Raw genomic sequence first — 24472 nt, forward strand, 5'->3', positions numbered from 1 at the left:
CACATACCTCTTCCTTCCTTGGCTACTAAAAGAAAAGCTATACTCAGAGATTTGAGCCTCCTATCTATGATTTTTCATAGTAAGATTTACCTACTATCTTACTTTGAAGTTTATATAGTTATTCCTCCTGTATATTCTTCAGTCTTTAATATTTTTTTGAATATTAGGAACTTTCAGGTTCAACATGATCCCTATGTATTTAGAAGTCCTTACTGGATTTCTCCTTCATAAACTTGTCCAGTCTTGTTTGAATGCATGTAGCCTTTTAGCTGACATCATCAGCTTCCTTTAGACCTCACCATCTTTCAAAAATTTCTTCTGTTGCACTACTTACTGCAAGGAAAAAAAAAAAAAAAGACAACCTATTTTCTGTTTATCTTGAACCCAGAATCCTGCTAAATTATTCTGTTACCCCCCTGTATCTTGTTCTGAGTGTGACAGCAAGCAATTGATTTCTGCTCAGGTCAGAAATCACACTTTCCTTACACTCACACTTATATAGACCTTTATAATTTCATCCCTCATTTGTCTTTTCCAGGCTCAGGAATGCTGGATTACTTGGCCATCCTTTACAAGGTAGCCATTCCATGCCTTACCAACTTCCCTTTTAATATCCTTTTCTAAAATATATGTTTTAGGACTGCTTTCATTTTCAGTAATGCAGATGATTAAATTATATCTTCTACTCCTGCTCTAGGATATATTTATTTCAAAACTAAATTAACAGCATGTTTCCTTGCCTACAGAAAACATAGTTTAGGCATAGCTGAATTGGGGGCAGTGCTGGAAGATTATGTAGAAGGAGAAGAGTGCAACTGACAAAAATGACAACTCACCTGTTCTCTGTTATTCAAATTAAAATGGAGTTTTCCAGGAGTGGAGTGTTCACTGGTTTGTAAGCTTTATGAATATCTAACAGGATATTACCCTAAAATATATTGGCAAAAGTGCTATGACAAATGCAGGACAAAGTCTTGTCCTCTAAAGCTGAGCTCAGCAGTGTTCCATGAAAGCATAAGAGCACCACAGCAGATCAACAGACCTAGAAATTTTTAGGACTGGTGAATTTGAAGACTAGCAACTTCTACTAAATTATTGTATTGCTTTTTTCCTCTGTGCATTGCTGTAGTTGAAATGTCTTGTTGCATTTAAAATCCATGTTGTTATTGTTTCCAATGAGACTAGCTTAGTAGACAGACTGTCCTGAAACAAGGCTTATTTCTTATCTGAATCAATCATAGATAAACTCTAAAGTCATGTTTTTCATTGAGGAACTCTAATTTTCTCTCCCAGTTTTTTTTGTGACTACTTCTGCCCTGAAATTCTGCTTTAAGAACTGAAATGCAAGCATGATTGGTGCCTCTCACTGCATCAGTTCTACTTTAATACAACTGGATAAAAGATCCCTTATACAAATTTTTCATACAATCCTGTGGGTTGCAAGGGACCTTAAAGATCATTCAGTTACAACCCTCCTGCTATGGCAAGGACACCTACCCCTGGACCAGGTTCCTCAGAGCCACATCTAGCCTGGCCTTGAACGCATTTGCTTTAGCAAAAAAAAAAACCAAACCAAAAAACAAAACCAAACCAACCAACCAACCAAAAAAATCCCCAAAAAACAACAACAACAAAAAAAGAACAACAAAAAAAACCCCACAAAAAAACCCAAAAAAAACCCCAAAAAACCCCCCAAAAATCCAAAAAAACCCAAAAACAAACCAACCAACCAAACAAAAAAACAAAACAAAACAAAACAAAACAAAAAACAAACCAGAAAAAGAGAAAATAAACTCATCACATTTTATCACTTTATTTTTTAGTTAAGACTTAGCAAAATTACTTCATTTCCTTTTAAAAGAAAAAAAAAGAAAGAGTGAGACTGGTGACAGAAACACATTTTCAGACCAATTTATGAGAACAAAAAAGTGCACCTTTCTGAAGTGACACGGATTCTTTCATCATTGGAGGAGTTGAATCTGTCATCCTTTTCTCTGAAATACTCTTCTATGCACTGCTCTTCAAAATCATGAACCTTTTTCAATTCATCTTCAGTTATGAAAAGTTCTGTGGAAAAAAATTGAGAAATAAGAATTTGGCAAATATTAACATGTGAAACTAACCACATTCTTATTTGTGAAACTCTGAAACTCATTGACTAAACTTTCATAAGCCAGTATGTAGCATTTTGATATGAAAGCAGATGGATTAATTACTACCTATTACTAATTAATTGCTGTTAATTACTGAATTAGTAGCTTTAGTTATATATGATTCCGTAGACAGAAGCACTTAAGCAGGCAAATGCTGAGCAAATGTGAATGTGTTTTGATTGCATGAGATCTAAACACAGCTGCTGGTCAGGTCCTGGACAGATGGTGAAAGCCAAAGACCACCTGTAACCTAACAGATATATAATGAGATTATCAGACTACTAGGAAAGAGTCTGAGAATACAAGGGTCTGTCTGACGTGGCAAGAACTGACATCTGCAGGCAGCAGTGTGGTGGGAGTGGGAGGAGAGCCATCTGGTTGCATCTCCAGTGCCACATGTGACTCCTGCTCCCTCCTCACAGAGAAATGGGCTGTGGCATGGGCTAATGCTGGGAAGAGATACACACCCTTAGCTCCCTGCCTCTGGCATGTATACTGGGCAAGGTGGAGATATTCTGCCTTGAAGAATTAGATAGAGAAGAGGAAAGAATTATCAAAATAATCAAACGTTTTCCATCACGGTTATGACCATTTAAAGCCTGTTGAGGAACCACTCCTCCAGTCTGAGTCAGAGTCAAGGAGAGACTATGTAAACAAAATTACTTGTTACCATCTCTAAGCTTATCTAGGCAAAAAGTGCACTTAGGGGAAGTATGTATTGTTTGCTCTGTATTTTCAAAAATAAGCTGGAACTGTGATGAAGTGGGAAGAATTCCAGCAATAACAGACCTCTAACAGCAAAAGTATACAGCAAAAGAAACCTCTTTGCTTTGAAGGAACAAATAGGCAACAACCCCAGATAGTTACAGAAAAGCCTCCTCAACATTGCAAAGAAAATGAAGAGTTGGGCAAATCAGGTAAAACTAACTTATTCAGGTAAGGTTTTTGCAGGTGAGAGCTGTTACTATATTGGGAAGGCTATCAAGGTGCTGGGCTTTGACTTCATGCATATCAAACACTAGACATTACAAAAGGCATTTGAAAGTCCCCTTTGTCCATTATCTGAGTCTTACTTAGTCCATAGTCTCTCTCATCCGGGTCACTTTCATGCTTCCTCCATCTGCAGCAGAGGTGTTGAAATATCATTGTCATGTGGCTGAAAATGATCAGAGGTGGTGGGAGAACAGGCCTTTCATGGAATGTCATGATGAGCTGGTACCTTTGAAACTTCCAAACTTGGTTTGATATAGATTTGACTTCAAAAAAGGTGTTGCTAGAAGGCAAGGAGGGGAAAATTACATCAGACTGAAAATGGTTTTGGGGGATTTGCCAAAGATGATATGACAGCGTCATAACTAGATATATTGCAATAACACTGGCAAAGGTTTTCTTGTCACAAAAGCAGGAAGCAGGACGAAATAGAAAGTTTTTGCCTAGGCAAAGCATGGTGACAATCAGCCTTTTTGAAGTACCTTACAACTGTAAGGCACTTCAAATGTCTGCACTGTACAATCCCTGAGTCTTATAACATCCCATTGCGATGGGGAAGTATTTTTATTCTTGTTTTCCCTATTGGAAATGAACTGAACCTTATTTGGCTTCTTTGCCCTGGTTCCCACTAGGTGTCTGTCCTTGGAAATGAGCACAATGTGAAAAACTTGGCATTTCCCTTGTTTCCTGGAGACAAGCCTCTTTCCCTCTCCCCCTTACATGTTTGGAAAATGTCTCTCAGCCAAAGCCAAAATTCAGCAGTCTTTTTAGGCGGTGAACAATATACATTCTCCCAAGTCTATACTTTGCAATGAGTCACTCACTTGAAAACCGCAATGAGAAGATTCACCAAAAGGATGTTTGCTACCAAGAGGTAGCAGGCCATGATGGCAGGAACGATCCATGCTCCTGTCTTGCAGGGAGGTAGCTGGATTATTTTGCCATCTTCTCTGGTTTCATTCTGACCACAAGGTGCTGGTAACAAAATTTAGAAACAACAACAAAAAAAAATGCAAAATGGGAATGAATCTTAAGTTTTCTGTAGTTTTTGCAGAAATATTTACATATTTATCATGGTCTGCTTGCCACGGCAACATCTTCCAAATAACAATGGCATTGACATTCTCCCTCAGAAGTTTATGCTTGGTATCACAGATTTTAGAGTTTGCAGTTCTTATTGTGTTATGTGACATGGGTATCAAGATATTTCTCTCAGGACACATGCCTGGTGTGAGTAAGCTGCCTGTTTGCATATATAATGCAAAATAATATGGTAGTCTGGTGGTAATTAGTGGCTATGAAAATGAAATTATTGAATTGTTTAATCCTAAAAAAAAGCTTGCATATGATTTCTTTAACAGTGAAAACCTTGTCTTTTTTTATTGATTGAGAGAGATGTGATAAATGAGGAAAAGGAAGTCCATAAAAGTAAATGAAAATTTAAAATTAAAATTTATTGCTGTGCACTGCACTGTCGCAATCCCCACTAGGACATACTCATAATGACTTTCTGCTATTAAGGACTCTTGACTGCATGCCTAGAAACAGTGGGGAGATTATCAAGTCTTTACTGTACCAGGTACAGGGACATGTATGCAGCAGAGATGCCACCTGCTTCTTCTGCAAATACATTGGAATCAAAATATTCTCAGTATTAATGCTGTAGAACTGAAGCAAGGGGAGAGAAAACATGACTAAATAGTTTTCCCTGCTTGTGTTTTAATACGCCTTCATGTGCAGTGATGGTTAATCTACATTTGCAAGCATGGGTTCAGTTTATGTCTCTGTAGCTTCATTCCTGATGGTTCTATGTATGTCCAGAATCAGCTTTTCAAGAAAATAATGGACGCAGCAGCTTACATATTCAAGCCATCTTAGTAAATTTTGCACAACACTACAGCAAGCTTCCCCTCATCTCCACCAAAAAAAAAGTTTAAGTGAGGAATTTCCAAACTGCTCAGCACTGGCTCACTTCCTAGTCATATCAGTGGGGGTTTTGTACTCGTTTAATGAAAAATGTTAGATGATGCCATATGTAGAATTTCTTTGTATGGCAACAAATCCACATTCCCAGTACCAACCTTCTTTGCATCTTCCCAAAAACATTCTTCTGAACTTGGTGCACTGAGCTTGGCATTCACTTGTGGATGTCTGTACTGGCAATCATATTATGTTATGTGTGATTTTAGGTACTTTGTTTTGGGCACTACACATAGACACTAGCTATTACACACAGAACGATTGTAGCCATATGTGACACAAGAAAGACTACATGACCTCTCCAAAAATACTCAACTCACTGAAAAAGAAATCAGAGAGTCAAATACAAGCAACATTGCTTTTTACCAGCAGCTCCATTGTGTTTGTTATGTTACCAGTCCTTCCTGTTTGCAAAAACACATTTTATTACTGGAGCAAGCTGAGACTATGCAATTCTTCATTTCTCCGTAAACATCACTTTGCAGATCATTTGCAGGCCTATTTCCACACTGCTCCAAGCAGTGGTTTCATTTAGACATTCAAAATACTGTCTGTGAGGTGCTGGGAGTGTGGGCCTCTCTGCTCTTGGCCTTCACCCAGCAGAAAATGCACCATTCAATATCTCTTACTAGCAGCACTCAATGTGAAACTTACGTCTCTGTGTGGAAACATTACTTGCTCATATATTGAGTCAGATGTACAAAGTCCAATACAACAAAGTACCAAAACCCATCATGATTTCACCAGTGATGGAACACTCACAGTATTTGAAACCTGTTGTTCTTTTTTTGTACTGAAAACAGAACAAATAATATCTTTCCAAGTAATGAGAAAAATTCTGAAAAGCATTTTTCAAACTACAGATAACTAAGATCAAAAGCTCAACTCCAACTCTGGTTCTAAAGTTATTATCCCTTTTTTTCCCCTAGAAAACATAGAATTTAGTCTAGGAAAAAAAACCAAAACAGTTAAGAAGGCAAAAAAAATATTTCTCCAGCTCTACTTGCATACAAGTGGGAAATCTCTGTTGGTTTTTGACACTCAGTGATGCCAAATTAGATTTCCTATGCAGATGCTTTCCCACAGTCTATTCTCTTACCTGTTGTGGTTCAGCTTGTCCTGAAGCTTTGTAGAAGTTTTTCTCTTTTACATGTTTTGTTGTGGGTGCAGTTTTTAAATAACACAGGAATACTAATTCCTTGCCTTACTAATGGAGAGCTATGCCACCTCTTAATTGTCACATTTTCAGCTGCAGGAGAAAACGCATGACGTGTGTCCAAAAATGCAGAAATCTGTGTTCCATGGCAAGTCATTGAACATCTTCTTTCATATTTAAACTATGACATTTATTTTAAAAGATTTTCTTCCCGCCACTATTAACTAAAGATGTGCACTCAGCCTCACCCCTGAGGGATCTGTGCCACCCTTCATTTGTAACATCATTCAAAAATTTTAATTATTTTTGGAGAAATTAAGTAATTTTGGTAATATGTGCATTAATATATTGAAATATATTTCAAAGCACAATATTTACATGTATGCAAACTTGACTCATCTGTTTGACTTATAGCCTTGCTCTAACACAAACCACAGAATACCTAATTCTAGCTAAATGCTTTACTGAAGAAGCAAATTCTGGTAGCATAATGATATGCTAATCTTAGGTAACTGAAAAAGCCAACAGTTCAGATACCTACAGGCGATTGGATAAAGTTCAGACACTATGTCCTGAACTTAGGCTTTATGAAACAGTAAATGCTTGGAGTTTTAATTTCAATTCTATAAATTCACAAAGCTTTCAAACATTGCATCTTGACACCTGTAGATGTACATACTTTTCACATCCCTAGTTTCCTTTTTTACAATCTTTTTCCGTGCTTATTTTTCCTTCCTGACTTCCACTTACAGTTTCCTGCTAGGCCTTTCTTGCTACGTACCTAATCCTTCCTCTTTTCTGTTCAGAAAATAGTTGCAAAAAACCCAAAAGTAATTCAAGCTGTTGTGGATTTCAGACCTAATGTGGAGGCAGAGCTCAGGAAAAATTAGTTTCCCTGCTGTAATTACTGTCATGACAAGGGCACTGTTCACTTTTACTGTATGTTGGGTGGAGGGCTTGGCAAAGGATGCTTGTGAGTTTCTGCATCATGACTCTTCCCCCAGCTGCACCTTTCAAAAGCATGTGTGGGAAATAATGAAGAGACAAAAGTGTACAACTGAACAGCCCTGCCACTGAATAGCCATTTTCCTTTGATGAAAACTTCTTCTATAAAAATGGATACTGCTTTTACAATACAAACTGATTTGTTTGAAATCACAATAAACTCAGGGATGCTTTCCTATGTTCACAATTCTAAATAAAGCGGAAATAAATAAGTGCAACCAAATAACAAAAAACAATTAAAAAATCAAGTCTGATTATTTTTAATGCACTTTCATAATCCTATTTATGAGTATGTAGGCACCTTCAAATTTTGACCCACAATGAACCCAAAAGATGTGAAAGTGTTTTATAATTTCTGAATCAAATATCTAAGCAGCTTCACCAGTTTACCAGTCAGGTAAATATTGAAATCTGCTGCCCTCCCACCAACCCCAAAAATATTAAGTGGCCTTCCTAAAGTTGTTCTCCAGTGACGGATAAAATACTAAAATCTGCAAACTCCAAATTTCACAGAATTACTGTTTATCAGTAGAAATATCCTAAGTTTAAATAATTTTTAAAAAGTTTTTTGTAGTAATTATAGTTTCCTCTGAAGATTGTTGAATAGTTAAAATCTGTGTATAAGGATCTCTCATCTTCTGAAACGATTGCATTCTGGTTATTTAATAAAATTGAAAGAGAAAGAGGTCCCATCTTTTTCCCTTAAACTAGGTAGGTTTTTCAAAACAGATATAGACACAAGAAACAAACACAATTCAGACTGATCTTCAGATTCTAGATGGCTCGTGAAGTACTGTCATCTGTTAAGAAAGTCCAGATGGAAATCCAACCTGTGAGACACCAGGAAAATCTGAAAAACTTCCCAGAAACCATGTTGACTAACAGCAGGTTCAGCTTAGCCTTTGGAATACAGGAAGATGTGAGCTCTGATGTTTATTTTTAACAGATGACTGCCATTTCCCAAGCTGGCACTTATTTCCTCTATCTACAAACTCACATTTCCATCTTCAGTATTTCTTGTATCCTTCTGTAGCTATAGTATTCTGGAGGGGAGGATCATTTTGTAAGGTGAAAACAAAGTTCTTCACAAGTGAGAACTGTCTTATCAATGTTCCTGGCTAAAACTGCCAACACAAGTGTGGTGAACTGAGGGAGATATTTTACAGGTGTTTGTGGGAAATCCACTTCTGGACAGGCATTCACTGAAGTAACTACATGGGTGAAGTAACTACATGGATCCCATGGGGCAGCACAAGGCACAGATGGATTAGGAAAAACAGCCTCAAAGTGAGACAGTTGCACATGCCATCACCAGCTCTCAGATTGAGATTCTCCTTCCTCCCCCAGCTATCAGTGGATAATATCTTTACTCAACTACATAATTGAGATCAGTCTATTTTTTTTTCAACTTATCAAGCTCTTCTTATTATTCCTTTCCTGAAATATATTAATTTTTCATTTCCTGACATTTAAATAATTCACAGATTTGATTAGCTTACTGCCTGCTTTCAATTCTAAGGTCTAAGCCTTTATCTGAATCCCAATAGCTGGTAATTGAGGTTTTCTAGGCCCAAGTCAAAACTCAATAGATCAAGGTGGTTTCAGTCATTATTGATGTTTCACTTGAACTGGTTGGACTTTTCCATGAAATAGCTTTACTATTATAGTATACTATAGTAGCTTGACTATTCCTTGATCTTTACATGCTTCCAAAGACTGTTTCATGTAATTGCTAAAACTTCCTGAGTAGACAACATGGTATGCGTAACCTTCTGTCTGTGCCAGGTCAGCTACACAGAATGAGTTGAACATCTGGATATAGTTGTGGGAAAAGTATAGTCTAATTAATTGGAATTGAACCTCCATTTATAGATCATATTCTACTCATTTCCTGCTCGAAGACTTAGAGGAAGACCATTATGATTACACTGTGATAGTAAAGTCTGTCTTTTCTAGTTCCCCATTACCCATGCCCATATGGAGCTGGGCTGTGGACTTAATGGGTAGCTGGAACTGAAAGAGCACCAGGAACCCAGGATGCTCCCACTGCTAGCAGTGGCCACATTTCCACATGTGTTGCTGTCTGTTGTTCCTTCCTCAGCATGTTTTTGGCATATTCAGGTGTTCTCACTCCTCACACTCTCTTCATACAAGAATTACTGAAGCTGGCCATTCTAGTTCAACAGATATTTATATGGATCTGTTTAATATGACAAGGTTTTAGATTTTTTAGTGGTCATATTATGATGAACTGTCAATCCAAGAGGAATTACTTAGATAGTGATTTTGCTGGTTTTGTCGACTTAACCTGAAAATTTGAACACAGAGCTAAAAGATTTACTTTCCTTCTGCCTCGCATTACAACTGATTTTTAGTAATAAATTTGTAGCTTTTTAGCAGTTTTGGACATTGCTGATAATAAACACCACCACTGAATAATGTGTTCATAATCCCAGAAGTGAGGATATAATCTGTCCTCACTTTTGAGTTGAAGATGAGATCACATACCAAGAGGACACTGACACATACTCCAGCTTATATGTTTTTCCTTAAAAAATTATATGAATACAGAAACAATGGGTAAAAAATGTAAATGTGTACTGTTTTAGAGCAAGGAATTTAGCAGTGTGTTGAAATAAAAGTCAGAGTAGACCCACTGGATGAAAAGGCTGCCAGCTGATGAGGTGGATCCAAACATTGTATCTGGTCAGTCTTAATGGCATTCTTCACAAATCAAATAAAAATAATTAATTAAATAGATAAAATATTTTTTCTTAAAAAAAGCAAATTAGAAATGTTAGAGTAGCCTACTTTTTTGTACATTTCTCAGATACCAGGATGATTTCCAGGAGAGTGGCTTAAATGAAATGCTTTTCCATGATCAATACTTTTACTAAAACTCAAGTTTGCTAATAAAGTAGCAATATTAAATGACAAAATTTAAGCAAAATCACAAAGAAATCCTTTTTTTTTTTTTGTTAAAACAATACTGATTAAAAAAATAATGTGCTCTAAACCATGAAGTTAAATTGGAGTTTAGATGTAGCATAACAATTTTTGAACATGCTTATTTCAGAAAGTACAAACACTGTAGCACTTTAACATGAGTACAGTGGCTGATTTAGCTTAGAACAATGTGGAAAATATAAATAACAGCAAATGTTTAAATAGTGATGATTATACTAGTAAAACCTTATGTGTGTCCATTGGGCCATTTTGATTGTATAACATCATCACCAACTATTGCTCATGCTGCCAGTCTATTCCACAGATAACATTTTTGAGACAACTGAGCATCATACAGACATGACATACTGTACATAATTTGTGCTGGAAGAGTGTCAGATTCTAATTCCCTGCATCATCTGCCTCTCAGGGAGGAAATAGGTGCTGCTTTTCATTTTGACATCATCACTTTTGCTGCAACTCCAAGTTTCCTTGACACAGGCAGAAAAACAGTATGTCTACATCTAAAGCTGGAGTTTAGGCCACCAGAAATTTTGCTTTCCTTAAGCTTCAGAAATAATTACTCTGCATCTTTTTGCATTATTTAAATGTTGTGCATCTGAATAACACAAATCCTCATGCAAGGGTGTTCAGCCTGCCACCCTGTTTTCATACTTAAAACACCCTTTAGTTTCTTACATTTACATGTTCTAAACTGTAATCAGCCTTTTATTAAAAAAAAAAAAACAAACAACAAGAACATTTTATTCAGCCAATTGCCACATTTGTTGCACTATGGTAGCTACTTAGTACAATATCAATAAATGGCCACTTGTAGAGGGACAAACATTATTATGCTTGTAGAAGGAAGTATTATTTTAATGATACAAACCTTTATCACTCTAAAATATGCTTTCAGAGCAAGACAAAGTTTTATATCCCCAACTATTAAACCTTTGGAATGAATGAATTTTTAAAAGAAAAGAAAAGGGAAAAGGATAAAAATGAAGGAATTGGGTAAAAGGTGAAACATAGTGAGAAATTTAGTGATTATAGGTATATGCTTACTTCCTTGCATGCCATGCTGCCTCTGAAAACCAAGTAGGGAAGAAATTATAAAAAGGAGGTTTCATCTGTATCTAGAATAATGATTCTGTGCTAGCCAGGAAGAGGAAGTTAACATGAAACTGCTGAAATATCTGCCATGGGATACGAATACTGAAACTATATTCAACTGGGGGCATTATTTGTGTTATAGATACAATTACTAGTTTTAACCAGCTCAGGAGAAATAATTTCTTTTCATTCAAACTTAGTCAATACTGAACAAACAGCAAATAAATTTTGAAAATACTGTCATTTCCTAAGATGGTACATAGAATAAAATGAAATATCCTAAACAGAGCTTTAATGGAAGCCATCTGACACTGGAAAAGGTACTGATTTCCAAATGCTGCCAAGACTTACACATAGTTAAATAGGAATGATGAACATCAGTTACATGACAGTGGTTGCACAATATGACATTGTTTGTGATTCTTAGTTTGTTCATCTACTATATAATTTCTCATGACCAGCTCTCTCATTTGGTGGTAATGCAATGAGTGGGACCACAAGATTTAATCTAAACAGAAAATCAGCGTTTTCCTGATCACCTATCTGATGAATCTTGAGGAGATAATATATTTAATACTGGCTCTTTTCCTGTTTGCATTGGTGTGAACACAGTCTTGCCTTCTAAAAATAAATGCAGCAGTATTCTAAAAATGGATCTAATTATTAGACCCAAAGAATTGCATCACAGGGTTTAGATTAAATGTGGCACTGAAATGATAACAGAGAAAAGAAAACTCATTGTATTAGATCCCCATGAAATACAGGAGCAGAAATGTCTAACCCCTAATTATTAGACATGATAATCAATATGAAGTTAGATAAAATGTATTCATATCTAAAAATAAACCAAGGGATGAAAAAAAAATGACCTTTGGTGTCCCAAGTATACCACCAAATTCATCTTGGATATCTGGAAGGGAATTTTTGTCACCAAGCTGGTAAAAAGGACATATTTATGACCTTCTCTACATGTATGACAATTCAACATTACAGATTTCCAGTTAAATAATTGCAAACTGATGCCAGAAGCATATTCTGAAACTGACAGCCCAATACTAGATGAAAAAAACTTTTGTGACCATTCTCTGTGTTGAAGAAGTTCCTCTATCCAGAGCCATTTATTGAGCAAACACACATGGTCTAATAGGACATCATCTGATCAAAGCTGGATACCTGACTTTGGAGTATGAGAATCATAAACTTGCTTACGGTCTATCTGGTCTGCGAACACTTCCCCATAGATCATCCAGTAAGGCATGTAGAAAATGTTTTTCGCCAGCTTCCATGAAGGCTCCTCATTGGGGAAGAGAATTGCCTGTCTTGCCACACCAAAGCTCATCAGAACCACCAACATGATGATGACAAAATACATCATGTCTATCATCTGAATGTAATGACAGAGAAAAGGAGAAAAAAAAAGAAAAAGGACAAGAATTAGAGGAACTTATTTGTCCATATTCCTATTATTATGAGCTGCAAAAAAAGAAAAAGTCTGTGAATCTTAGAAGCAGAATTGTCAGAAAAAAATTTTGAAAAGTTGTTCTCATTTACACATTAAATTTTTTTTTGTTTTTCAAAGAAGTGAAGTGGTATTATTGTATCCTTGGTTTTACCTAGTATTACTTCCAAGAACAATTCAAATGTTATGAATAGGCTTGAAAATACAAAGTACCATCTGGTCACACCAGTTGCCTCAACAAGAATATGTGGGTCATTGGAATCAGCAGTTTGGTCTGGGTAAGGGTTGTGCGATGATGTTTATAGGCACCAAGTGGCAACTGCACCTAAGCAAAAGGACTAACATGGATAATTTCATTCATTGGTAGTCATTATTTTGGAGCAAAGGGAGCTGCAGTTAACATACGGAGGAACGGGTGGCAGAACAGCCTGTTACTGCAACATAAGGGATATCACGGTGGTAACCAGTGAGAAAGGAAAGCTGTGATACTGGCTGGGCTAAAAATCCACTTGGTGGGGGAGCCTGACAAATGCTGTATTAAAAAAACCTAATCAGATAACAGACAGTGAACTCCCTTCTTCTCCACTGTTGAGGACCTCATTCGCATATGCCCAAGATTAACTAGTGTTTGCAAACAGTGCCCACCCATTCGAAATAATGTTCCTGAAAAACATGGGACAGCAATCCTACAAGATGCTGAAAAGATCTGAAGATTAGAAAAAGCACTGTTCTAGAAAACGCCCTCAAGGGAGCAAAACAATGGGCATCAGGCAGGTACTAGAGACACTACCCAAAGTGATTGTGAAAAAAAATGGGAGTCCTGTAAAGTCCCTGGTAAGATTCCTTTAAAACTTACAGACTTGCCAGGTCCTTAGAATTGTTTCAACTGAGCTTTTTTTCACAGTTCTGGACGTAACTTTTGTCTCTAGCCAAAACTCAAGTTATGAATTCTCTAAACTTTATGAGTTTTATTCCCTCCAGTGTCTACATTTTCTGGCTCAGCTGAATTCAGCCCTTCTGGCAAGAGAGGCATGAAACCAACCTGCACCTCAGCTGGTGGCCTCATGGCTCCAGGGAGCACCTGCTGCAGCCCAAGGGCAGGGATGCTCACGACAGGAGCTGCTGGAAGAGGCACCTGCTTGCAGCAGATGGATCTGATACTGCTGCATGGGTTCCTCAATTTTAAAGCAACCTGAGGTCAAAGCAACACTGGGAAAGTATACTAGAGAAAAGAGGGTTACAGGGCAGCAAAGAGAAAAAGATATGCTCATGTTTAGAGAGAGACCCTCTAGGAGAAAGGCACCAGTGGAGCAGGGGTCAGATGAGAGAGAATCAGGAAGATGGAAAGAAGGAACCAAGGACCGTGAAAAAAAAAACAGGGAAAAACAAAAGTCTTTAAGTTCATAAAAAAAGAAGGAAAGAAAGAAAGAAAGAAACCTTGGGGACATGAGAGAGGAAAATAAATGCTTTAAATAATTAAACGCCAGAGAAGTAAACCATCAACATTCCTATTTAACTCAGGGCATTAATCTCTCTCTCAAAAAAAAAATTCCTTTAAGAAGAGAAATTCCAGATCATTGAATGTCAGAAAGCATCCTAAAATGGGAAAGCTGAATAATGATATTTAGTTCTCACTACTTTTAGGGAACAAACCTAGAGGTGAAACCTGATTCCTCCTTTCTTGTCTGATCAAACTTTGTTTCAGATGGCAATATATAATTTGATATGATGTAATGTAATAACTATTTAAAAATGTCATGAAACAAGTAAACAAAATCAGTATTTTGAGGCAATTTAAGACATTATCTTAAATGTTTAAAGTGATTTTGATCAGGAGTATGTGTGACATTATGTTGCAAGAAATAAATTTTTTAGTGCTGTTGTCTATTCAAGATGCACATTACTTTTCTCCTCCTTCAGTTGGGTACCTTCTAAACTCTCAGTAACTTGTCTGAAATACAATAAAATATATGGACAAATTTCCACTTTAGACTTTAAATAGCATTGTATCAGGTCCTTTGGCCTGTGGTGTCAAATTACAATTGCTGTTTTAGCAAGGCAATGGCTCTTTCAATCATTCTAAAGAACTCATCAGTTACCTGTTTAAAAAAGTGTTAAAACACATTTTTTTAGTGTACAATTTCATAAAGAAGTTGGCTGTATTTCAAATTCTGTATTTGCAGAAATGCTAGAAAAATGCAGATATTTCCACACATTAGAGGAACTGATATACCTCTGACTCTCTTGACATTCCACAGTCATTTAATTTCATTCCTGAAATTTCCTAAAGGAAATTAGATCTACCACTGTGCAGAAATCAGAAAAGCAGAAGCATATTCTGTTACTGAAATCAGTACATAGTAATAAGCTTGGCCATTCTTCATCTTTGCTTTAACCTATCGCTTTTAAACCACTCAAGCCCATTCCTGCTTCTTGCTCAATTTCCCTTGCATGTTTGTTCAGAGTGGCCAGAGGTAAAATTTATTACAGCTATTTCGTTGACTGCAGTGTAGAGGCAGGTGAAGAGAAAGCTCCTCAATACTGGAAAGGTAGAAAAAGCCATCCTTTTCCTCCTGAGTCTAAAACTTAGAATATAAGCTCAAGAAAAAGTCTCAGACACTAAATATGGTCTGTTGAGGACCTCAGTATTTGTGATGTGCTTACTCTGTAAAAATATATATAACCAACTTGATGTTCTTCATAGTGCTGAACTGAACTTTCAACACCGTTTGGAAGACAGAATGCAAGGAGGCAGAGAAACACACAATTTAAACAAAAATACACAAGAGAGCCCATGGAGCAGCTGAGAGTCAGTAGGAGCAGCTCCCAGGGAGTGTGTGAGTTGGACATGAGTTGCACAAGAGAGTAAACTGGTCAGAAAATAGATGTGAGAGGCTGATTCAAACTGGTTGTGTATTGTATGTGTGGGCAAAGGGGATGTGTCAGCATGGCTGAAGATGAAAGGAAAGTTGGACAAAAGACGAAAACCAAGCAACAGGAAGGCACAAAAAAGAAGAATTTACCTCCTTTAGCAGCTGCTCAGAGCTTACTAACAATTTGGCTGCTAAATTTAACACCCGCTAATGTAGATACTGAACACACAGAAGCTAGAGATTTTCCTGCATTTGTTTTCCACAGAAAGTGGAGTGAGGTTTGATTTGTGTACACATGTGAAAGTGACAAAAGAATGAAAATGCTATTAATTTCAATCACTTCCTTTCTGTGTGACCTAGAAGGAAAAAAAACACTCTTTATACTGCTGGTGGATTTGGGCTCCTATCAGCCACCTATAACACTGACTACTAGAAGTTTGTTACACATGGCCCCTCTATTATTGAACTGTTGCTCACACTGTCAGCATCACTGTTCTGAAACTTTAAGCTGTAAAACATAAAGCAGAGCAGAGGTGTAGCTGTTTTTTCAGAAGTTTTATACACTGTGTATTGTGTAAGCTCCAGTGACCACCAGATCCACTAGCAGAAAGATAGCCCAAATGTGGCAGGAAAGAAACTTGCTAAGGTAGTGTTTTCTCTTTGATCTGTATTCCTTTCTCTGGTCCTGCTGTCTTTTTACATAACCTCTAACAAGAACTGGTGAGTATTTTCACTCTGGAGCTCTGCAAAACCTCATGTCAACCTCCTATAGGCTTTCTTGAAGGAAGGACACTTCAAAATCCATTTTCCAAGACATAACAACTATCACTTTCATGTTTGCCCTCAATCTCCCTCCCTGGCTTTTTTCCCCACTAAGCTCTTCTTTCTTTGTCAAACCCAGCACTGGGGGCTTGCAGTAAAAAGCTGGTAAATTGAGGGGATAAGACAATGGTTCCCTGCTGGGCAGGGCATGGATGTGTATTTTGCATTTCAGTTTTATACCTGCTTACTGAGCCTGTTGTGACTAATGTAATATCAAGGAGATGTGTAGTCCATGCACTCATACATGTCCCCTTTTCTTATGATGGTGAGGACAGATGAAGCTTTTCTTTAAGGACCATTGTAAGATAAATACAACAGACAGCCTGGTTGGGCTTGCTGATTATTGTCACATACCAAACAGACAGCAGTATTTCATATAGAGGGGTTAATATTCAGTTTGCTCTTTTTACTTAAAGTGAGCTTTAATCTATTTAGAAAATCCCAAATCTTAAATCTCAAAATGCATGAAACAGACATAATTTACACAAGAAAAACTGGATACTGTATGTGAAACTTAAACGTGTATCAGCTATGTGTGCAGGTATCCAAATATCAGGGATATGTGCATGTGCATCTGTAAATCTAGCCATTTTCTTTAACTGAAACAAGCAAAATTCTGCTTAATTGCAAGACTTCAATTGAAACATGAAAATTAAAAATTGAAAAGTCAAAAGTCAAGCACGTGGAAGCAAATTCCTCTTGATTCCTTGTGCATACATTTACTATTACACAAGCTGTTAATATTCCTGCTATGGTGTGTACAATTGATGTGGCCAAGGCACAGAGGTTGCACTTATGCAAATGGATTTCTCATGTCACAAGAACACACCTGAACTTCAATGATGGAAGAGCATGTGGATATGGATCAAACTGTAGAGGGGTCAGTCTTAACTGTAACCATTATAGTTTTTGAACACGCCATGACTATTACAACACATTGAGAGTCTCAAGGTACTATACAACTGAACAATTTTTTCTTTACCTTAACAAAACACCTTCCTTTATAATCACCAAATCTCCTTTGCAATTTCTGCAAATGAGGCACAGAGAGGTGTGGGGTGGCATTGCTGTTGAAGAGTAATGTCAGAGAAAGAAAAATGATACATCATCTAACAGAACAGGAAATATCTAATCCTCGATTCTGGTGGTTTTGAGTAAATTTTTTTAGAAAATTTTAGAAAATTTGATTTCTAGTCTGCATGAAAACATTAATTTAAAAAACATGTAGGTAGGCCTGCAGCAATGCCATTGGCCAAGACACCGAGCCATGAACATGCTGCCAAACAGAAGAGGTTTGCCAACTGCTCTTACCATTTTCCCGATCATCATGACATAGGGCCCCAGGTACTTGTTCACGCCGAAGATGTCCAGCAGCCGGATGTACCAGTAGATGATGTTGACGCAGTAGATGACGCGTCCATCGCTCCGGAGAGGCAGGTCTTGCAGACGGAGAACCATCCCAACAGAGAACAGGAGGATGGCTATGAGGTCGGTAACATTCCAGTACTCCTGGAGCCAAACTTTGACTTTTTGCAGCAGTTTCCCAGGCTCTGACATTAGGATCTGAAGGACAGAGGAAATGCAGAGGAGAGGAGCTGAGCTGTTTTAACATAAAGATGAAGAAATCTGTAGTAAGCAGATAGATATATGCCACACAGCCCAAAAGCAAAGCTGATAGATGCTTACCATCCAAATATCTCTGTTATTTTTTCCCCCGAAATCTTCAACCATTCTTAACATGTATCTCTGTGCAAGATACTTTGAAGGACAAAGTGGACAAAGGACTCAGTCTAAAATCCTCACCAAAAAAGTAGAAATACGTGTTTGTATTTCTGTTTTTCAAATGTATTAACCGTGCTTAAGGTCTTGGAACAGAGGATAAAATACAGAAAGATTTTTCAATCAGAAAATTCACATTTAAAGAAGCTATAGATTTACAGGAAGTTATATTAAAGTACGTATCAATTGACCAAGAAATAATTAATAACCATAAAGCCCTGCATCAGAAATTGAATGCAGAGAGATACTAGATACTACTTGGGCCTGGTTTTGGAAATTAAGTTCTACAGCCAAGAATAAACATCACAAAATAAACAATATTACCTTATGAATTTATTGTCATTCTCCTTGCAAGATCATTTGTGTAACTTGATTGTTTTCCCAAACTACTCTTAAAACTATTATTCAATTGATCTCCATGAATGTCCTACCTTTTAGTGAGTTAACAAGCTGTTGGTGTTAATTTTCTATATTTAGCCCAAGAACATTTGCTCAAATTCATACAGTTCCTCAAAAAAGATGAAAGTCATTCTTATAATTTGTTTTTGGAATGAATTTTAGGCTCATCTGTGAACAATTCCAACATCTGCTTAGAAATCAATTGTGACAAATGTTCTTGGTAAACTTTTGTGGCAATGTTAGTTTGGGGTGAATGATTAGAGAAAAACCTGCTCATACAACTCCTGAGTGCAGCCTCCCACCTGCAGAGCCAGCAGTGCCTTGGCTCCATCAGTGTTGCAGAGTCCTTGTGTGGTTACTGCCACTGCTTTCCTTTCTCTTCTGCTTAATGACATGTACTCATGGGCCACTCAAGTAGTGTCTTTTCCGCTGTTCTTTTTATTTATAATGTAGCATTTACCATACAGTGTAAGAAGCCCATCTTTGAAACCCAAGTGTTGCAAGCCCATTTTTAGTCTAGTCCTCCAGAGCACTGGATTCAGAATGTACAAACATAACAGGTAACAGATTAGCCCAGGAGTACAAATGTGCTATTTCAGCTCAGGTCAATGGGACTTGCATTCACTCACATTAGGGCTAAATTGGGCCTCTGGTGTCACTGTGGAATAAATGGACCTTTGACTCAGTGAAAGTGGGGAGAGACCACAAGGGGCAGGGTTAACGGAGCCACTTCACTCACTATATATACTAAGTACTACTTTAAATGGTCTGTCTTCTTCTGCATCCTTAGGGAGACACACACTATTGCTTGACATATCAACAAAATTTTCAATAGTCATATTTTAAGGAATTTAGCTGACCTTTAAGACTTGTCACAAGATCACCCCATACTTGTAAATGTATTATTAAATGAGCATCACACTGAAATTTGAATGCAAAAATTTTGTGGGAGAAGAAGAATGAAAGAGAGAAAGATAGAGAGAAAGAGAAGGAGAGAAAGAGAGAAAAAGAAAAAGAAAGAAAGAAAGAAAGAAAGAAAGAAAGAAAGAAAGAAAGAAAGAAAGAAAGAAGGAAAGAAAGAAAGAAAGAAGGAAAGAAAGAAAGAAAGAAAGAAAGAAAGAAAGAAAGAAAGAAAGAAAGAAAGAGAGAAAGAAAGAAAGAAAGAAAGAAAGAAAGAAAGAAAGAAAGAAAGAAAGAGAAGAAGAAGAAAAATAAACTACTTTAATTTAAAAATTAAAGGAGATAGATTTTTTTCCTGCTTGTCTTTTAGCAATCCATCTGCCTTTCTGAAAAAAAGAGATAATTTTATGATAAGCTCATTTATAAAAACATACCCTGAGAAAAATAAGAAAAAAATATATTAAAATGAAAAAAAACCCTCAAAACCCATGCTTATTCCTTTTTTATTATTTCTTAATTGGGGAGACTTTACCTCTCTCATTTTCTCTATTCCTAGAGTGAAAATGTATGAGATGACAATCCACTCCTGAATAGATGGCCAGCGATCCATCTTCACCAACACAATGTAGTTGAACAACATCAAGTAGCCTATGTATGCCAGCTGTAAAGAAAAAAAATAGATCAATTTTTTTTAATCAATTGTCACTATCTATACAACTGACCTAGTCTCTTGGATATGGGTTAATATTCCTGATTCTCCTGTAACCAGGATTTCACAGACGAAAGAATAATAAGACTGTCCTGAGCTGTCTGAGAAAGCTCACATTAAGTCACATACTGTATGGAATATGCACATATGTCCCTCCTCAAAAAGACTTCCTTAATGCAGTTCCCTTGGATCATCCCACAGAGATGGCAAACCTAATACCACTACCCAATTAAGTGTCAACTACCCAATTAAGTGTCAACTACCCAATTAAGTAAACTATGTAAAGATTTTTCCCTCATCTGCTTCAAAGAGTCTTTAGTCCTCTAACAACCCTTCTTTGTGTTTTTCCTCCCTATCACATGATCTGGGCTGAGTCTGGCATTTTGAATCCAGATTTTAGGCATTATTAGAGGTCTTCTTACCCACTGTAGTACTGACCTAGCCTATAGAATGGGTTAGGTCAGTACTACAAAACACTGCTACTCCTACTCACACTGCTGCAGCAAGGAGCTGGGCATAGCCATTCATTCATTTGCCTTATTTTTTTGCAAATTTTTAAGTGTGAATGTTTTTCTTTTCCTTCCTAATACATTTACATTCTACATTAATTTTTGATCCAGAGGAAAGTTTTTAGTTTCTTTTTCTTTGTTTTTCAGCATGTTGAATGTAATTAAATGATCTGTCAAAACAAAAAAAGACATGTTTGGCAAACTGCTTCATCAAGCTCATAAAGTTCAGAGAAATCCAAGTGTCATTCTGGAGCATGGGCTGTGGCAAGGATTCCACGCTGGTTCATGGAGGCAAGAGTCCAACCACCTGTCTACTTTTCCTTTCAAACAACAGCCCTATAAAAAATGCATCTTAAGGCTAAATATAAGTTACAGAAAAGATGACTCAGTTCTGTGCATGAACATCAAATCATTGTGACAGAAAGCTGCAATACATACATGTATATTTGAATTCAGTTTTTATCTCTCAACTGTTTGTTACTCACTATTGCATACATGGACTCACATGCAAGATGAAACAGCCACAGAAAGTCTTGAGACTTTTGGGTAGGATTATTTCAATGTTCTGCATATCACAGAATATAATTTATAGCTCTATCGTACTTGTTAGAGAATGTGACTTCCACTCTTTGTAAAAGCTACAGGATTCTGGCTTTTGTTCCAGTTGCTGGCTGAGGACACTCAAGAGAATTCATTCTATTGGTCATAACTATCAGTATAAAGGAAGCAGACAGCTGAAGCACTACTTCTTGTCTGCATAAAACAGAGGGGGAAATTATCTCATTTGTCTTTCAGTTTGTGAGGGATCATGTATTGCAATGCTGATGTCTGGAGGGTAATGTTGATGCAGACATTACTGTGGGTTAAACTGGAGTCAGGAGAACCTCTATCTGGGCAGGCAGAACTGGATATACACCACCCTAGTGGAAATAGAGCCTTCTAATATGGGGCAAAAAGCCAGGTGATACTGTTACTTAACACTCCTCTTAGACCTTATTGATTACTAATTGTTAGGAAATCTGCTTTGATCTGCTTCAGTACCCTTTGGTGAGCACTTGCAGTCAGTATGACCAAAGAATGAGGACACTGAAGTTACAAAAGTGACAGAAACTGCAAGAATCTAACTGTAACTAGGAGGTTTTGCTTCTTTCTGGTTTTCTTTTGAAATGATGGGTTTTTTTGGTTTTGGTTTTGTCAGGTTTCTTTGTGTCAATTCAAACTTAGTCAAAATTGCAAAATGTTTTTACTTGACAAAAGAGGAAAAAATTTTGATTTGTGAGTAAACTTACACTGAAATGTCTTCATTTTGACCCAAGAAATTAGCCCTTTAGTGACAGGGTGAATGAGAGTCTCCTCTCTCCCTCCACTTCTAACTTGCTCTCACCTTCCAGGAGGTGACACTGATAACAGCACCGTGGTCAAACTCCAGTGTAGCTGTTTGTGCTAGTACTCAAGATTCTTTAAAAGTGCTACTACAGAAGTAGCTGAACCCTATTTTTTCTTGCTTTTGCCTAGCTTGACAAAGAGCTAGGAGCTGCCATTGTCACCATTGAGGGCTGAAGAAACCAGGAAAGAAGTGCCTACTAAGAAGTTTCAAGGGTGGATTTCACCCAGCCCTTTTGTGGATGCAGTCCCATTCCATAGAAAATACTGCAATACTTGTTGTGGTAGAGGACACACCTGGAAATTGTACCAACAGGTTAATGTTTCAAGAAGGAGATCATCCTCCTAATTTCTGATTGATCGCAATAATTAAATGTTTATAAATTGAAGTGGTCCCAAAATTCAAAACTTATGGCAAAACTCTTTTGATGTTTAGAAGGTGACTTTTACTTGGGGCTCAATTCCTCTGCAGCTTTCCTCTTCAGAAGAGGTAGAAACATGACCTCCTATTTCCTGCTAGTATCTCAGGTAATGCTAGTAGTAGTGATGTCTAAAGACTTTGCTTTTTATGTATTTTTCATACCTTTTTAGCTTTTTAGACTACTATGAAATAGTTACATAGTTCCTAGTTACATAGTTCCCTTTCTCTTAGAGTAGAGTAAGTTAACCTTATGACACATTCCTGAAATACTGTTTTAGTCTTATTCTTAAGAATAAGAAATCTGACAAGGAGCAGGCTTCTGTTTTCCAATCAGAATTTGAGGAGACACAATATGAAATGGGGCAAAGAAGGCCTAGACTGACTCCAGTGGGGCAGTACCCAGAGAAAATAACCTAACGACCTACTCTTCTAATTGGACAATATTTGTTCATTATGCTAATTTGTTAAACTAATAAAAATTGTAGAAATCCAATGCACATCACCACCAGGATACTTGGAAGCTTCCAATAAAGCTCTACTTTTTGTTTTAGTACTTTAACACTGCCGTAAGAGTTTTTTGATATTAGGACAATGGGAGTAGTCAGTAGGAGTAGGAGAAGATCATGCTCTTCTGCTCAAGCAATATGTGGATGAACATTTGCATCATGGTTTCCAATGCAACAGCCACAAAACAGAACAAAGTAGTTGAATTTAGAAATTGCTGTGTGTCTAGAGAGAAAGATGGGTGGGGAGCTGTTTGTTAATTTGTTTCTGTTTTTTGGGATTTTTTTTTGAGAAAAAGTTGTCTAGTGTTTGCTGAGCAGACACTAGTTAAATGAGATATTTATTTAAATATCTAATTTAACTCACTCTTGTGTATTTGAAGAATGAAGGTGAATACAGCTATATAGTAATAGAGATAGTTAATTGCAGAATATTCAAATTGTTTTAAGTGGTATACAATAGCCACAGGACCTTTTGCATGCATTTTGGACTGTGGAATGTAAAATTTGAACAATTTATATTGAAATCCATGAATAATATTTGTGCCTGTGTATTTACAAAACGTGAAAGGCTGTGCAATTTTAGTCCTTCTCTGGAACTTGTTTTGCTTTGAGTCTCCAGCAGTTCTCAATATACACAACAGGTCAAGCATGGCAGCCAGAATCCACCTTAACTTGCTCTCTTGGGTTCAGTGTACCCAAGATCCAGTTTTAATAAATGACCTTGAATGAGACCAGCCTCAGGACATAAAACTGCAGGAACAAGCCTAAATAGAAATCCAGTATTGATTTCTCTCTCCCATTTAAAAATTGAACTAACAGGAAAAGCCAAGATGCTTCTTTCCATTTGTAGTGTAAAGGCTTTTCTGTTTGTGCATAATACACACTGCTGTTGATAATGATACTCGGCTACAGATGAGTAGTTTCTGGACTTGTGGGCTTTATTAATGCTCAGTGACCTCTGAGTTGAACAATAAATTACTACAATATGTTAAACTCTGCTAGTCAACAGGGTCCACCACAGTTAAGACTTGATTGATGTGAGTTGTTCCCAACATCTGCAAGACAATTTTTCCTTAAAGAAATCACTTGCAGAGGGATCAATTCTTTGTGATTTGCTGTGCTTTCAGCAGAATATTGGAAAATATGACTGAGGAAAACCACCTGAAACCATCTAGACAATTCCATTGGTCTGTGGCAGGATTAATTCCAGGGTACCATAGTGAACATATGTCTTGATAAGATAGTTTAAAAATCACTAATAATGGAAAATCTAGCATGTTCTCACACAGTTCATGACAGTACTTCTTGGAGCAGTTAGAAACTATTTCCTAACTTACTTAGAACTATCTGGGTGTTATTTTTCATC

The 24472-nt window shown here is 37.0% G+C and overlaps 1 protein-coding gene across 9 annotated transcripts in view; it reads right to left on the reverse strand.

Moving 5' to 3' along the window:
* The window catches only part of TRPM3 (transient receptor potential cation channel subfamily M member 3), a 406874-nt gene that overhangs the window by 14688 nt on the left and 367714 nt on the right, over window positions 1-24472 (reverse strand). For 6 of the 9 annotated variants that reach the window (XM_077790276.2, XM_077790277.2, XM_021541495.4 and 3 more), the window contains 6 exons: window positions 20111-20239; window positions 17812-18063; window positions 12520-12730; window positions 3968-4118; window positions 3227-3426; window positions 1935-2067 (listed from right to left, as the gene is read on the reverse strand). In XM_077790276.2, coding sequence (XP_077646402.1) covers window positions 1935-2067; window positions 3227-3426; window positions 3968-4118; window positions 12520-12730; window positions 17812-18063; window positions 20111-20239 — 1076 coding nt within the window. The remainder of the gene's footprint in view (window positions 1-1934; window positions 2068-3226; window positions 3427-3967; window positions 4119-12519; window positions 12731-17811; window positions 18064-20110; window positions 20240-24472) is intronic. The other 3 variants (XM_077790275.2, XM_021541500.4, XM_031507405.3) reach the window with 1 other exon arrangement.

Source organism: Lonchura striata, chromosome Z (genome assembly GCF_050655825.1).
Source record: "Lonchura striata isolate lonStrDom1 chromosome Z, ASM5065582v1, whole genome shotgun sequence".
Lineage (NCBI taxonomy): Eukaryota > Metazoa > Chordata > Aves > Passeriformes > Estrildidae > Lonchura > Lonchura striata.